At 31.2% G+C, this 14,915-nt stretch overlaps 2 protein-coding genes and 2 non-coding genes across 4 annotated transcripts in view; 2 read left to right on the top strand and 2 right to left on the bottom strand.

Moving 5' to 3' along the window:
• Nucleotides 1-14,915, bottom strand: part of LOC148304255 (uncharacterized) — a 74,874-nt gene that overhangs the window by 23,725 nt on the left and 36,234 nt on the right. The gene's annotated exons all lie outside the window — the stretch shown is intronic.
• LOC148304262 (lipase member H-B) overlaps nt 1-14,915 on the top strand; it is a 29,025-nt gene that overhangs the window by 10,215 nt on the left and 3,895 nt on the right. The window contains exons 2-4 of the mRNA XM_088268581.1: nt 2,916-3,061; nt 6,867-6,933; nt 11,621-11,808. Of these exons, the coding sequence (XP_088124707.1) occupies nt 2,916-3,061; nt 6,867-6,933; nt 11,621-11,808 (401 nt within the window). The remainder of the gene's footprint in view (nt 1-2,915; nt 3,062-6,866; nt 6,934-11,620; nt 11,809-14,915) is intronic.
• On the top strand, nt 1,166-1,237 carry TRNAE-UUC (transfer RNA glutamic acid (anticodon UUC)). Its single transcript has one exon. It is a non-coding gene; the product is annotated as a tRNA-Glu (tRNA).
• TRNAG-GCC (transfer RNA glycine (anticodon GCC)) lies at nt 1,935-2,005 on the bottom strand. The gene has a single exon. It is a non-coding gene; the product is annotated as a tRNA-Gly (tRNA).

Raw genomic sequence — 14,915 nt, 5'->3', positions numbered from 1 at the left:
AATGAGTGAGGAAGGAACGGTAAAACAAATTTACGAGGCGAATGTAGTTGAAAAAAGCAGCAGATGAAGACCGGGAGAATCTGCATGATAGGTTACATGAAAGCGGTCGGGTCATGAGTCGAAATAATCGTCGGGTGTGTATGAGGAGGTGCATGCATGTAGAAGAGGCGAAGAATGTTTGCAAAGTCAGGGTGGTATAGCGTTCTATTCTCTCTGTCTACCCCTGTGGGAAAACGGCGTGATGGTTAGTTAGTAAGTTAATTTTTATATTATTTTTTGACATCTCATCAAAGATGAAGAAGAATATGGAAGTCTGGGCATTTACGGGGCTTACGACCGTCATAGGCTGGTTTGAGTGATCACTTTACACACGTGTAACATTCACCAATTCTACCCATTATAATCCGGGATTCGGATCTCACATACTAATATAAGAGTTTCTGCTTAATAAAAAGCTTCTTTACATCTCACCAATAGATGTCTCTAGTGAAGTTTTAGTGATTCATGAACAAGGTTTCTAAATTGGTTCATATATATATAGAACTTCCAAGAATTTGAGTAGTGTGGTTGTCAATAATGGGTAGAATTGGTGAATGTTACACGTGTGTAAAGTGATCACTCAAACCAGCCTATGACGGTCGTAAGCCCCGTAAATGCCCAGACTTCCATATTCTTCTTCATCTTTGATGAGATGTCAAAAAATAATATGAAAATAACTCCTGTAATTGGAGATAATCCAGATTTTGTGAACAAGTATTTGGACACACTCAAAATGTTGTAAGTTAATTTTTCATTTCCATTAATTTATAATTTAATTCGTATACTACTATATAGTACATGAAAAATAATGAAAAATTATTATCAAAATTAGTGAATATAATCAACCATCAAAAAAATGTATTTGATAACATAAACAGTAACAAATAATTCATTTTAAAGAACGAAATACATATCAGTAATGACAATAATCATTTTTTAAATCCCCGTTCGCCGTTTTCTGATCGTTATATCTATATATTATATCTTATATACCATACACATATTTTGCTAAGATGCAAAGATTATAATAAAATATGAATATAGTATGTATGTACATTTTTATGTAGAAATAATGAGAATCTGTGTCAGGTCATATATATGTACTATATTTGAAGCTCTAGGTGTGTCCCGTATGGTCTAGTGGCTAGGATACCTGGCTTTCACCCAGGAGGCTCGGGTTCGATTCCCGGTACGGGAATATTCTTTTTTTATTTTATGAATAATTATTTATATGGAGTATATTATTTCCATTTTATTTTTCTCTTAAATAATAATGCTATCCTTTGCAGGTATTTTATTTTATTTTTTTATTTAATTTATTTCATAGATACATTTACTATATGTCTTTAGGCATGGCCTGTGTTGAGCCGAAATATTAACATGTTAATACATTTATTTATTTATTTATTTTTATTATTATTTTTTCATAATTTTTCTTTATTTTTTTTAATTATTAGATTATATACATTACATACAAGAGATACAATAATAATTTACAGTATAAAGGTTTTACAATAAAATAATTACACTTGAACTTTAATTAAATCACTTATTAATTATTATTATTTATTATTATTATTAATTATATAATATCCATCTCTATAAATATTATTCGTTTATTTATTTAATTGTTTATTGATGATAAAATTATTTTATTGTGCTACAATAGAATTGATTTCATTAATATGTTTTTTTTTTATTTCCTAGCCTTTGCACCAATAAAAATTCATTTACTGCCAAAGGGAAATTGTTTTAAATGCTGTCCCATTGATGATGACAAGGATATACGTTTTCTATTGTACACAAGGTTTGTTATTTGTCAATAAAAGAAACATTCATATATTTTTTTAAAAAGGTAATTTTTTAAGGTAAATAAAACAAAAACAAAAAATGTATGCATCGGCCGGGAATCGAACCCGGGCCGCCCGCGTGGCAGGCGAGCATTCTACCACTGAACCACCGATGCCTCGGACATTTCGGTCAAAATTACATAATAAATATTATTTTCTGTTTTCACCCAATTTAAACATATTCTCACATATCGCTCACTCCTTTCAAGAACGTCATAAATCAAAAATCGTCAATTTTAAGTTGTGCATGTTTTCGGATTGCCCAGAAAATGTACTATATCCCAATAAAAGAGGCATATTTTTAACTTTATATTTACCCGCTACAGGACAGAAAGTGTTATTTTTGCATTTTGAAGAAAAGGTATTGTTTTATTATTTTTTTAAAAATCCAAAATATTTTTCAAATGGAGAAAAAATCTTCAGGTTTTATCTAAAAAGATCTGTTGCACAGTAAAAAGTTCAATAAGTGGCTTGATATTTATTTTTAATACATTGTATTATATTTTTAAACTCTAAAAACGTTCTCCTGCAAAATCAAGTATTTTGATTTATGACGTTCTTGAAAGGAGTGAGCGATATATCGCTCACTCCTTTCAAGAACATTGTAAATCAAAAAACTTGATTTTTTAGAACGTTTTTAAAGTTTAAAATTATAATACAACGTTTTAAAAAAAATATTAAGCCACTTATTGAACTTTTTACTGTGCAGCAGATCTTTTTAGGTAAAACCTGAAGGTTTTTTCTTCATTTGAAAAATATTTCGTATATTTAAAAAAATAATTAAACAATCTTCAAAATGTAAAAACAACACTTTCTGCCCTGTAGCGCGTAAATATTAAGTTAAAAATATGCCTGTTTTGCTGGGATATAGTACATTTTCTGGGCATTCCGGAACATGCACGACTGAAAATTGACGATTTTTGATTTATGACGTTCTTGAAAGGAGTGAGCGATATGGATAGGTAATTTTTTTACGAGTCTACTTTTTACTGTAACATCATAACATGATTACCTCTCATATTTTAGGGAGAATCCCATTAACGAAGAACAATTATTCATGTCGAGAGATCTCGACTGGGACACAAATTTGGATTCAAACCGAAAGACTATTATGTACTTGCATGGATTCACAGAGCACGCCCCTGGAGAAAGCGGTGCGAGTATCAGAAATGGTTTGGTTTTTTCGCAATATATTTTTTAAAACAAATTTCTTTACGAGTTTTACATTGAATATGTAGTTTTTTTCGAAAGTATTTTCATCCACGAAAAAGGCGCGCCTCGACAGCGGCATCGGATTTTAAGTGATTTTCGGGGGGTTTGAAAAATTAATAAAATCCATGCTGTTTGTTTCTTATGGAATTTTTTATTACAACCTAAGGGAACGAATTACCAGCTTTATTTGTAATAAGGTTATTTCTAGGTATTATTGTATGTAACATGAAAATTTGTTGGAAATTCTCGCTTATTGCCCGGGAAAAAGCTTTTGAAGTTTATCATGCAACTGAGTACCTACTCTATTAAAAAGGTTTACGAACTAAATATTTTGATGTAAGGGCAATTGAATATGCGCAGTGAAAGTTCGAATTGAAATCTGAAGTTAGTTTAACTGCTCTTGTTGAAATGCATCGCGTGAATTATAGACTAATTCAAAGTTAACTGAGAGTGGTAATACAAAATTCACTCAACTATAATTAAAACTTTTAATAATACAAGTTAGTTACTTATTTTATTTTTTAATTAGATTATCAGCTTTCCGGCATTATTGCTTGTAACGAGTGTTATCGAAAATCGAAAGGAAAGGGATCAAAGGAAATAATGAATAAATATAGGCCTCTAGCACCCGTCAGATTTCATTATTAACTATTGGCACATATAAAAATTCTCGTCGAATTTTTGGTACATTTTTTAACCAAAATTTTCCTTATTGAAAATCAAATTTAATCAAGTATTGACCACTTTTATTTGTGAACTTTTGGCATTTTTCGGGTAGCTTCATAATTCAATCGGAATAGAACTTCTGTAATTTATCGTCGAAAAACTTGGCCAAGTGATTTTCAGCGGCTCTTCGGTCGTCCAATTTTCAACCATCAATAATTTTTTTTAGAGACCCGAAACAAGTAGTAATTAGACAAGTGCAAGATCCGGGCTATACGGTGAATGCATCAAAACTTTCTAACCAAGTACCATCAATTAGTTCAGAGTCATCAAAGATGCGTGTGGCCCGGCATTGGCATGATGGAGCACAACTCCCATTCTGTTGGCCAATTCTGGTTGTTCTTTCTGGATTGCTTTGTTCAAACGGTCAAGTTGTGCACAGTACAGGACGGAATTGATGGTTTCGCCAGGTTACAACAACTCAAAATGGATAACTCCCTTCCAATCCCAACAAAAACTCAACATAACATTGTTTGCCGATAATCCAGGCTTTGAAGTCGTTTGTGGAAGGTCACCAGCCTTTGACCATGATCACACGCATTTGATATTCTCCTATTTCACCCACTTTTTTATGCTCTTAAATGATTCGCTTCAAAAATGGTTAGATTTCGTTGCGTTTAAGCAGCATTTCACAAATGGTAATTCGGTCAGTAAAATTTCTTTGCGTTAATTCATGTGGCACCCAAACATTGCCCTTCTTTTTGTAGCTTCTCTTTTCAAATGATTTCAAACTGCCCTGTGGTTGATGTTTAGTGGCTATTTCATGCATGTTAGTCTTGTACCACCAGTTTCAAAATTTCATCGACTTATTCAATGACTAGCCGACCAGAGGAAGATGGATCTTTGACGTCGAAATTTCAGGAATGGGGTCGAGCAAACAACTCCTGGGTCCTTCGTTTACTCAAAACATTCTCACCGTACACTTCACAAAAATTTCGGCAATTTTGGCAACCTTTTTATAGTAAAAAAGCATGACAGCGTATTTTTTTCAGATATTTAATTAATTTTAAATCAGCATAACTTTTGACAAAAGCAATGAATTGGAAAAAAAATCTAAAATTTCTCCTTTTTGGCACATGTTCATTTGAAAGCATCGGGTGAGTGTTGCCTGATATAATATGGGCATCAACATCATCTAGTGGCAAAAAAACCGCCGATACTTTTTATATGACCTATTATATGGTACATATATTATATGTACCTATTAGTATGCTTGTACGGCTTCAAAATATGTACCTAATAAATTTATTCTCTATCCATTGTATGTTAGCTATTTTTTTTAATGCATATGCATATATGTATATATATATATATATATATATATATATATATATATATATATATATATATATATATATATATATATATATATATATATATATATATATACATGTTGATTGTGTTTCTTTCCATACAAGTAAGTGTAGCACATTACATAGGTAGATAATATAGGTGTTAATTGTCAATACTAGTGTATGTATCACTCAATTTTGGGTGCTTTGCCAATAAAAAATGTTAGTGCTTGTTTGTACACATGTAGAGCGCAGGTGTACTTAATTCGTATGTTCGTTGTTCAGTATGGAGGGTTGACATAGGTATCCCGTTACAGCTTACGGCTAACAGCAAACGTTTATTCATGAGTACTTTTGTGATGTTTACAGATTTCAGTCTACACGACACGCAGCAAAATATAACCGTAGTACTATAAGCCCACAATCAAAGGCTAAAAAGCTTTAAATATAAAGCTGAAAATGTATAATGTATACAATACTACGGAATTTATTTATTTTTAAATCTATTCACTCGTACTGTTTAAAGTTTTATATTCAGTCGTATTAAAAATTATTAGACAGCCATGACCAAAAGTTGTTGATAAGTATTGAAATAAATTATTTTGCCTAAATTGGATATTTCTTTTTTTAATGAATTTTAATTTATCCGCCTTTTTAAGTGTCGTTCTTAATAATTTTGCCTTGCCCATTAGTTGGTTATAAAATATGCCGAAATATAATATTATTTGATTTATGTAAACGAACTAATATTTCATAGTCCAACTTCTTCCATGTGGCTTATTATTTTATTTCCGAATTGTGTAATATTACACCGTATTTATAAAAATAAATAAGTCGTTATTATAAAAATAAATATGGTTGTAATAATTATTTTTAATGACTTATCTACCTTCACGAAAAATAAAATTTGTTCGCTTGCGGTATGCGGCTTTTTCCAACTTAATCACCCTCTTTATAACGTTTGATGTAATTTGCGTCAAACGGATTTTTTCCCTTTTGGCATTTCTAATTTGAAATATTTTTGCTGAAATTTTATAAATTTAGATAAATATTACATGTTTATGCATCTACTCGTATATTCAAAAAACGACAACAGGGATTATTTTTAATGATTTACTGGCAAACATATAAATTACTACAAACATTTCATTAATTGATTCGGCAGTCACTTTGTGGTAAAATCTATCCATTTTTAATTAATGTTTTACTTAGTAAATACCACTATTTCTTAAAATCTACTGTGACACGTGTTTCGATGCATTCCGCATCATTTTCAAACACCGGTGTCACATTAGATTTTAAGAAATAGTGGTATTTACTAAGTAAAACATTAATTAAAAATACTACAAACATATAGGCAATCGAAACCCTATTTATACAAATATGTACCTACAATCCGTATAATACAGTGAATGTGTCTATTTTAAATTCTGTTCATGAAGTCTAATGATGTTAACTCGATAATAATGGTACCGAGACTCGTAAGTTAAATCCGTAAATGAAATATATTATTTTGAACATTGGCAAAACAAAATATCCTCAACGCAAAACATGTGATGTACCTCAGTAACTTTGGGTACTAATTTAAGAAATACCTATTGCTTCACTGGTGTAAAATATTACCTGAAGGGTGCTTTGGGTGTAAATATATCAAAACTTTATAATTTTATTCAGAAAAGTTAGAGTTTCACCTTATTCTAATGAAATCACATCTTTATTATTTTTAATGAATTGAAATGAATTATTACAGCATACCTCGCTAGCGGAGACTATAACGTTATTCTGGTTGACTGGGGAGTTCTCATCGCCTTACCCTGGTAAGATTTAAATTACTATGTGATATCATAATAATTAAATTATACTGTACTTTGTTTCACCCCTATCCGCACAAATGGTGCTCAGGGCATAACATAGGGTAGACGGGGAGTCTACTTAATCATAAATTGCACGAAGGCAAGACGATCAGTCCTGCGCTCCAGATTTTTGGTAGAGGAATGGAATATACTTTATGGGATATAAATTACGTAGTTGAATTGGGTTAGGATGAAGAAAATTACTACTTTATGCCAAAGGAAATGAAGGAGGAATAGTAGGTAGTAGAGGGATAATTAAAGTAGTTGCTAGGGCAATCGTACAAGCTTATGTAAGTTGTACACCAAGTTGTACGAGTTCATTGAGGAAGACTCGACATTACGTATACATTAATTAATGAGCAGAGTGGTAAATGTTACACAGTGTTCAAAGAATTTGCTTAAATCTAAAATTAAAATTAAAAAAATAAAATAAAAATTATCGGTTTACTTGGAATATTCGTAAATATTGTAAATAGATGAGTGTAACGTGTCCAGATTTTTCATTTATTTATTTGAATGGGAATAAGTGTTTTATATTTCCGATCAACGAACACATTGTATTTTACTACATTGTTCATCAAAATGACATCAGTGGAATTTATTTTTTAATCGAACAATAGAAAAATTTAGACAAGTCTCAAAAAAATTATTTTACAAAAACATTCAATTGACGAAGGAATAAAATTGTGATATAATATAGTTGGGACCTATTTCATAGGTATTATAACACGTATGTATATATAATATGCTCTACACGGTTAAACTGGGCCACAGAATTGAGAACCCACTCGCTCGGAGCACTTTATGGCTGAAGTGACGAGCGTGATTCGATTTACCATCGTATGGCGCAATATGGTATAATCTATAATCATATCATACAAAACATGAACGTCAGATAGTACACCAGGCCTTTCAATATATTAAATAGCCGAGCTAACCAGATCCGCTAAAAACTTACAGGTACTCTACCACGTGGAGGTATTTCATCCATTTTATGCAGCCCAAAGAGAATTTATTTTCTGAACCTTTGTATCAATAGCAGGAACGCAATAAAGCCCTTGACATAGGTCTGTGTTTTTTTTATGTGAGGGGGTTATGTTGGCACGCAGTACGTATATACCATAAAATTCCTATATTTTATCCTGCATTTAAAAAAAATGAAATTGTCTTTTGAATAATTTACGTTTTGCTTTAATTATATGGACGCAATTTATACCCTTTATGAATAAACAGGTACTTCAAAAACAATCTACTGTGATGATAAATTTGCATAGAGGATTTTATTTTGTTCTTTGTGTGCAAGTTTGAATGTGAGTATTATGCATCATGAGCATGAATAATAAGAGTATTACCTCTTCCTATTTTCAATTCCACGGATCACTGCATGAAAATAATAATCGTGGGTTCAAAGGGCTCAAGGACTCTCTCGAAAGTACGAATGGGCAGGCCAGGTATCGCCAATAACATATTGTCAATGTTATTTATGTGATTTAACGCAGAACATGAATTCAATATTTCATGTGTTTGAATGTTCATAAAATCTCTTGATTTTACATTCCAAAACTCTGGGATATTAAATTGCGATATGGACCAATAAGTAGTTGGAATAAAATCGTGTTCCATAATCCATGAATTCGGACGCTGTGTCCGGAATAAGAAAGCATTTTAGATGAATAAAGTACGACCAAGTTTCCTGTTTATTTTAACACCAAATTATTGTGTATTAAATACAAAAAAATAAGAAAAGTTAGTTTATTAACAAAACCGTGCATAATTAGATATCTGCAACGACGAACAAAATAAGGAGAAAACCAAAGATTAAGATTAATATAACTTTTAATTAAAATTAGCAAAGTTTTCCATAAATGAGAAACTGCAAATGTCAATCGCTTCAATTGTCCCTGTCGTTACTTTTTCGTAATAAAGTTTTCGCATCGATGAGAAACATTCACGGAAAAATTGACAATCCGGTTGACGCTTCCAGAGAACTTAACATAAGTACCTACTTAGTTTGTATTGCTGAGTAAATATGTTTGTGTTTTATACGTTTGAGCTTACGTAAATACAATTCCGTTTGAATGCTTTGCGGTAGTTAACATAATATAAACAATTAGCTTTTGTGCTTTTCGTCGAGTCAACAAACCAAACAAATTAAAAATATAAAACAACGTCATTAGTAGCCATAAAATAGATTCGAACAAATTAAAACGAAGAAATATGTTTATTTAATCAAAGTCTTCAACGATTTCTGTATGAATTTTGAATTACATCGTAATACGTAAATAGGATTTCAAGAATAACAATTATTTCAGTTTTTGGGTATTAACTTTTTAGATATGAATTTCAACAAGTATCTACTATTCAATATTAAATCTCACCGTATTAAATTTCTCGTGTAAGTTTGTACCTACTATATATATTCGTTACTTTCAGTTATCCAACAATTGCGTGTCTCCATTTGGGTGTGGGATAATATTTTTCTTCCATTTCAATTTGTATATGAAAACAATTGAAAAATACACATTTCTACAGTGCCATGCTTGCCTGAATAGAGTATGTTCCTTTAAACTATTGTTACCACTCAGACAGATTGGACCTTGCGTACTAACAGAAACAATAGTTGAATGAAATAGTCCAGTTTTTCGAAAATCTGGCGGTATTACGAGTATAAGCAATACTGAGTGCTTTCGTGTTAAATGCTTTAATTAAGAAAATACAGCAATAAGATGCTAATTATCTTATTTCTTTACTAAATAAGATCGACATACATGTGCCCTCGGATTCTATTCTCGTTAAGTTAAGCAAGAAAACAGCGTTTCTTCTAAATAATAATCGATTTATTACTCGGGATTTTAATCTAATGTATAAGATCAATCATCTTGCGTTCAGGATTTAAACATTAAAATTACAATAAGCGTAATGCTCGCCCCCTATGGAGCATATAGATTCCACAAACTGCATATCCAGGCTCTTCAGTCGACTGCCAGCTTTCTTTGCATCTTTAGACGAAAACTGCCGACGAACCGTCAGTGGTTGACGCCCGTCCAAACTAAGTGGCGACATGTTCCATAAGTCTACTAGTGTGATAACTAATGAGATTATTGCGCTACCCTATGAATGGGGAAATGACTGCCTACTTTATTTTAATCTGTATGAGCCCAACAAGAAAAAATACATTCTCAATGTTCAACAGAATTCTTGATGACATGGCGTCGGCGTCGATTAATTTCCTTTAATCCGAAACAGAATTTTCAATTTCGTGAAGCATTTTCAAAAAATTCCAATACCGTGTACAGATTCGTTTATTTTCGTCTCCCCATACCTCTAATGTTTCGGTGATAAATTGTATACTGAATACCTACATAAATCATTTAAATTTATGTCCTCCTAATTTATTTCACGTAATGAGAATTTTTACATTATAATATAAATTTTTATAAAAAGATTTATATTATCCACTGACACTTCGTGATGAAATTGCATTTTTAATTTATTATTAGATTAAAACCAATATTTTTAGCTTTTCCACTTTTTTATTTGACCAGCGACCGGGTTTCGTCTTTACCGACATCATCAGACTGGTCTGATGATGTCGGTAACGACGAAACCCGGTCGCTGGTCAAATAAAAAAGTGGAAAAGCTAAAAATATTGGTTTTAATCTAATAATAAAAAATAAAAAAATTTTATAAAAAGGTTAACTTGAACGATTTACATATATATGAAACAATATATTTTTAGATACTTTACTTTGCATAAAATTAAAATTACTCGCTTTTTAAGTTCCCTTATATTATGAATATAATATCAGAATGTTATTATTTATGTAAGTATAAAGGTGGTATTAAATTTTACCAAGGTTGAAAGTTCGTAGAAAATTTATGCAAATATAATCAAAGCAACCCTAAATAATATAGGTTTAAAATAACTATGACGTCACCGAAAAACCTACCATTAAAATTACACTAAATAAATATAATTCAGTGGCTCTTAACGATTTTTCCCCGTTTGGCAACAAATTTATGATTAACCCAATTAAGTTTATCATAAATTTGTTATAAAACATCTTGGGGTCCTGATTGGTGTAGACCTAGTGCCTGTTTCTAAGAGGTATTAGCCTCCTGCGATGTCGATTCCCAGCTGTAAATCCATCTCTTTGGTGGTTTGTCCGGGAGTCGTCTACCTTGGGGTTGGCCGCAATGTAAGGGAGTCTGGACGGTTCTATTCTCCTCACATGCGCATACCATTGTCTTCTTCGATGTCTTCCTCACCTAACGATCTCGCATATTTCTGGTATCCTGTTGTTCCTTACTCTATCTCGTAGACTCTTGACAGATATGCTCCTTAGAGTTTTCATTTCTGACAATCTTAGCGCGTATAATATATGTGAAAAAGTGACCAACTAACAAAACGTAAAATGTTCAGGAGAGCCATTTAAGTCACTTTTGCTTGGCAATAAAATAAACATCAATAGTCACAACAAGACAATATATTACACTTCCAAGTTTAAAATCGCTTTAGGATTTTTTCAGGGCAATATACAGCTAGTAAGATATCAAATAGTCAATAATCACGTTTTTGTAAAAAAAATGCGCTTTGTCACATTCTCCTGCATGGCTACGATATGTAAAAATTAAGCATTGTTTATGTCAGGTACATATCGGCGGTGCGCAACACCGTTCACGCTTCGCACGTGATAGCACGCTTCGTGCAGTGGTTGGATTCGCAAGGGATCAAAGCAAGCGCGCTTCACATCGTCGGCTTTTCCCTCGGAGCGGAAGCGGCAGGACTGACCGGCAAGGAACTCAACAGCAAAGGGTACAGGATTGGAAGGATAACTGGTAATTCACCAAAAAAATTGGCTCTTTTTAATTGTAAAAGAAAAACACTTGTTTTTACCACTTGAGTTTATTTTATTATGACAACTAGTTTCGGAAGCTATGCTTCCATCTTCAGGTCTAAATGTAAACTGAAACATAATAAATAATTATCTGTTCTATAAATACGGAGAGGGGTAAGTAATAGGGAGGGGGGTTAGCCAAGGGGGTGGAGTTTGAAAATAAAGGAAATGTGGAAAGCAATGGTGAAGAATTTGGAAACAACATATTGTTTATTAATTTTTTATTAGAATTTTCTAAAGTTATTCATAATTTGGCTTTTGTGTGGTACTAGGTGTAATAATTTTAGTTTATGAGACTGGAATGAGTGATTTGTATCAATTGTGTGATTTGCGAATTCCGAAAACTAATTACTAACAAGACCACCACGATGTTCTTTAATTGTAATCTTTAAATTTCTCGCGGTTTGGCCTATATATTTTTTATCACAATCTCCAAATGAAATTTTTGATTTTGAGTTATCGAGGATTATATGTAAATTATTATTTGTATAATATGCAGGTTGGATATGGGAGGGTAAGATTTTCTAAATATTTTCAGTTATTGAACCCGTGTTTTTCAGACCTGACGATGGAAGTTTAGCTTCCGAAACTAGTAGTCATTAATAAACTTAAGTGGAATAAAAACAAGTGTTTCCTTAATCATTATATACATATATATATATATATATATATATATATATATATATATATATATATATATATATATATATATATATATATATATATATATACACATATTAATAATATTTTTAGGAATGAATTGCTGTATTCGGCTATATTTTGATACACTTTATTTAAACATAATACAAATGGAGTGAATACTTTTTTTATGCAGTTATATATTGTATTGTGAATTAACTTTTTTTCGTTAGAAGGAACCTTCGTACGTTTTCCATTCTCTTTTATACGATTTTTTGTGTACCTTTCCATGTTACACCACATTTATTTACGAGTACCAATACAAACTCATTCTGATACGCAAAGTTTCAAATTAGGACGTGACATTTCGTCTTCACGACCTTTCCCTTAAAGGTAAATGTCAAATAAATATAGCTTATATTTCTCAACCTTTCAAACGTCTATTCAAAATTATATTACCGCGTATATTATAACCCAACCCTCGGTTATAATGTAGATGTACGATAAAGAACAAAAACACTCGATAACGTCTGTCGTTGTATGAGGTTTTTGAGATTTATCACAATTGAATATTTTTTTCATTATCTGGTAAAACTGCGTACTGCTAGTATAGTCAAATCATATCAAGTAGATTTATTATTCAATCAAAATTAACATAATCCGTGTTCTGCGTTCGGTGTCATATTTATTTTATGTATTTACATATACGTATGCTAAAAAAATTATCCATACAAATTAGGCATAAACTATCGAAATTTTGTTTCCTGATTTTTTTTCTTTCTTATTGTTTTGTTTTAAATTAGTCAATTGAAAAAGATTCAGTATTAAATTAATTTTATACTCATTTCTCGTGTTTTTTCTATGGTGAGAAAATGTTTTATTTTGGCAAAATGAAAAATATCGAAAACATTTATTATTTCAAAAGCGAAGCTGGAAGGGCGGATTTTATATCCGTGTATAAACGAACGATTTTATAATAATAGTAAAAAATAGAAAAACGGCTTTTATTCATCTTTATATATGTAGATGTAAATAAACTAATATTCTTGTTTCTAAAACTTAAAACGTCATTTAAGCCCTTTGTACATGGCACATAAAAATGCACAAAGATAAACTGTAGTCGTATCTCTTAGTGGGTTTCGTCTTTAAAGCTCAGATTTATTAAGCGTATATCCAGAATTTAGTGCAGAACAGAACAAAGAAATGTACACTGCTGTACTGGTCTTTGTTTCAGTCGAACGGTAGAGATTTACTAGGACTGGGCTGATTGTTTTTCATGCGTTTTTTGTCCATTGTTCGAGATTTTCTTTCGGGGGAGGTTTATTCTGTACAGGTCTGCGACCATAGCTGCATTGCTTCCTACTTGTGTTCGATCCGTATTTGCTAAAAGAATTCTTGTATTCTCATCTCTAATTGTAATAATTGCAAAATAGAAACAAATAATCCAAACGTTGAAGAAGGAAACATTTAACTTTTATAATTTTTATTTTACTTCAATCATTAAGGCTCAGCATACATTAAATCGCAACTTAATTTTCTTTGAACCCAAGTAACGATGACGTAATATATATTTTTTCTTAAAACATGAAATAATAAATTTTTTTCGATTTTTTAAAAAAAATTATTGAAAAGAAAAGAGTTATTGAAATATTAAAAACTATTAAAAATTGTAAAGAGATAAAAAATAATTGTTAAAATATTTTTTCTATATGCATATACTTATGTATATTCTAAAAAAACAAGAACAAATAATCCAATATAATTAAACAATGTATTCTAAAAAAAATCGGGCGTGAAGTAATGACCGAGTCTCGGCGCAGCTGAACGCTTAATGAATTGTATAAGGCCTTAATTAGTTATTACTACAATCATTAGTTAGCCGTAGAATAAGGTTCTATGGTGAGGCGAAATTGTTTTTTCAGTCCATTTTAGTTTGTTTATCTTTTTCACCTCTCATAATCACGTCTGAATATTAATTTATACTGTATACGTTCTTGCCGACGCTCAGGCCTGGAAAATAATGATTTTTTGTTTTCCTTAATATTCCCAAATAAAGAAAAACCTTCGTGGATAAGGATCTGACGATGATGGCTCATTAAAAGAGCAAACAAGAATCATATTTTTGGGTTTAAAATTAAAATAAAATGAAGACTGGAAGTAAAAGTCTTTTTTTTGTAATTAAAATTATTAATGAAAATGTGTGTGTTTTTTTTAATTACTTTCTTTCTCACCGATGGCGAGAATACATATATTGAAATTTCATTGTATATTGAAAGCTGTCCCATCGCATACCCAGATCTGATACAGAAGCATCTAGGCTTCCTGACAGTCCTCTTGCAAAGTACTTTTTTTTAACTAAGTAGTGAAATTTATTGAAAATGTGAAACAAAATTACTAATTCAATTGATT

The sequence above is a fragment of the Brachycentrus maculatus genome, unplaced genomic scaffold, assembly GCF_059751285.1.
Source record: "Brachycentrus maculatus isolate JH-2025_06_01 unplaced genomic scaffold, ASM5975128v1 h1tg000326l, whole genome shotgun sequence".
Classification (NCBI taxonomy): domain Eukaryota; kingdom Metazoa; phylum Arthropoda; class Insecta; order Trichoptera; family Brachycentridae; genus Brachycentrus; species Brachycentrus maculatus.
Note: the sequence above shows the minus strand (reverse complement) of the source record. Positions and strands in the feature narration are given on the sequence as shown.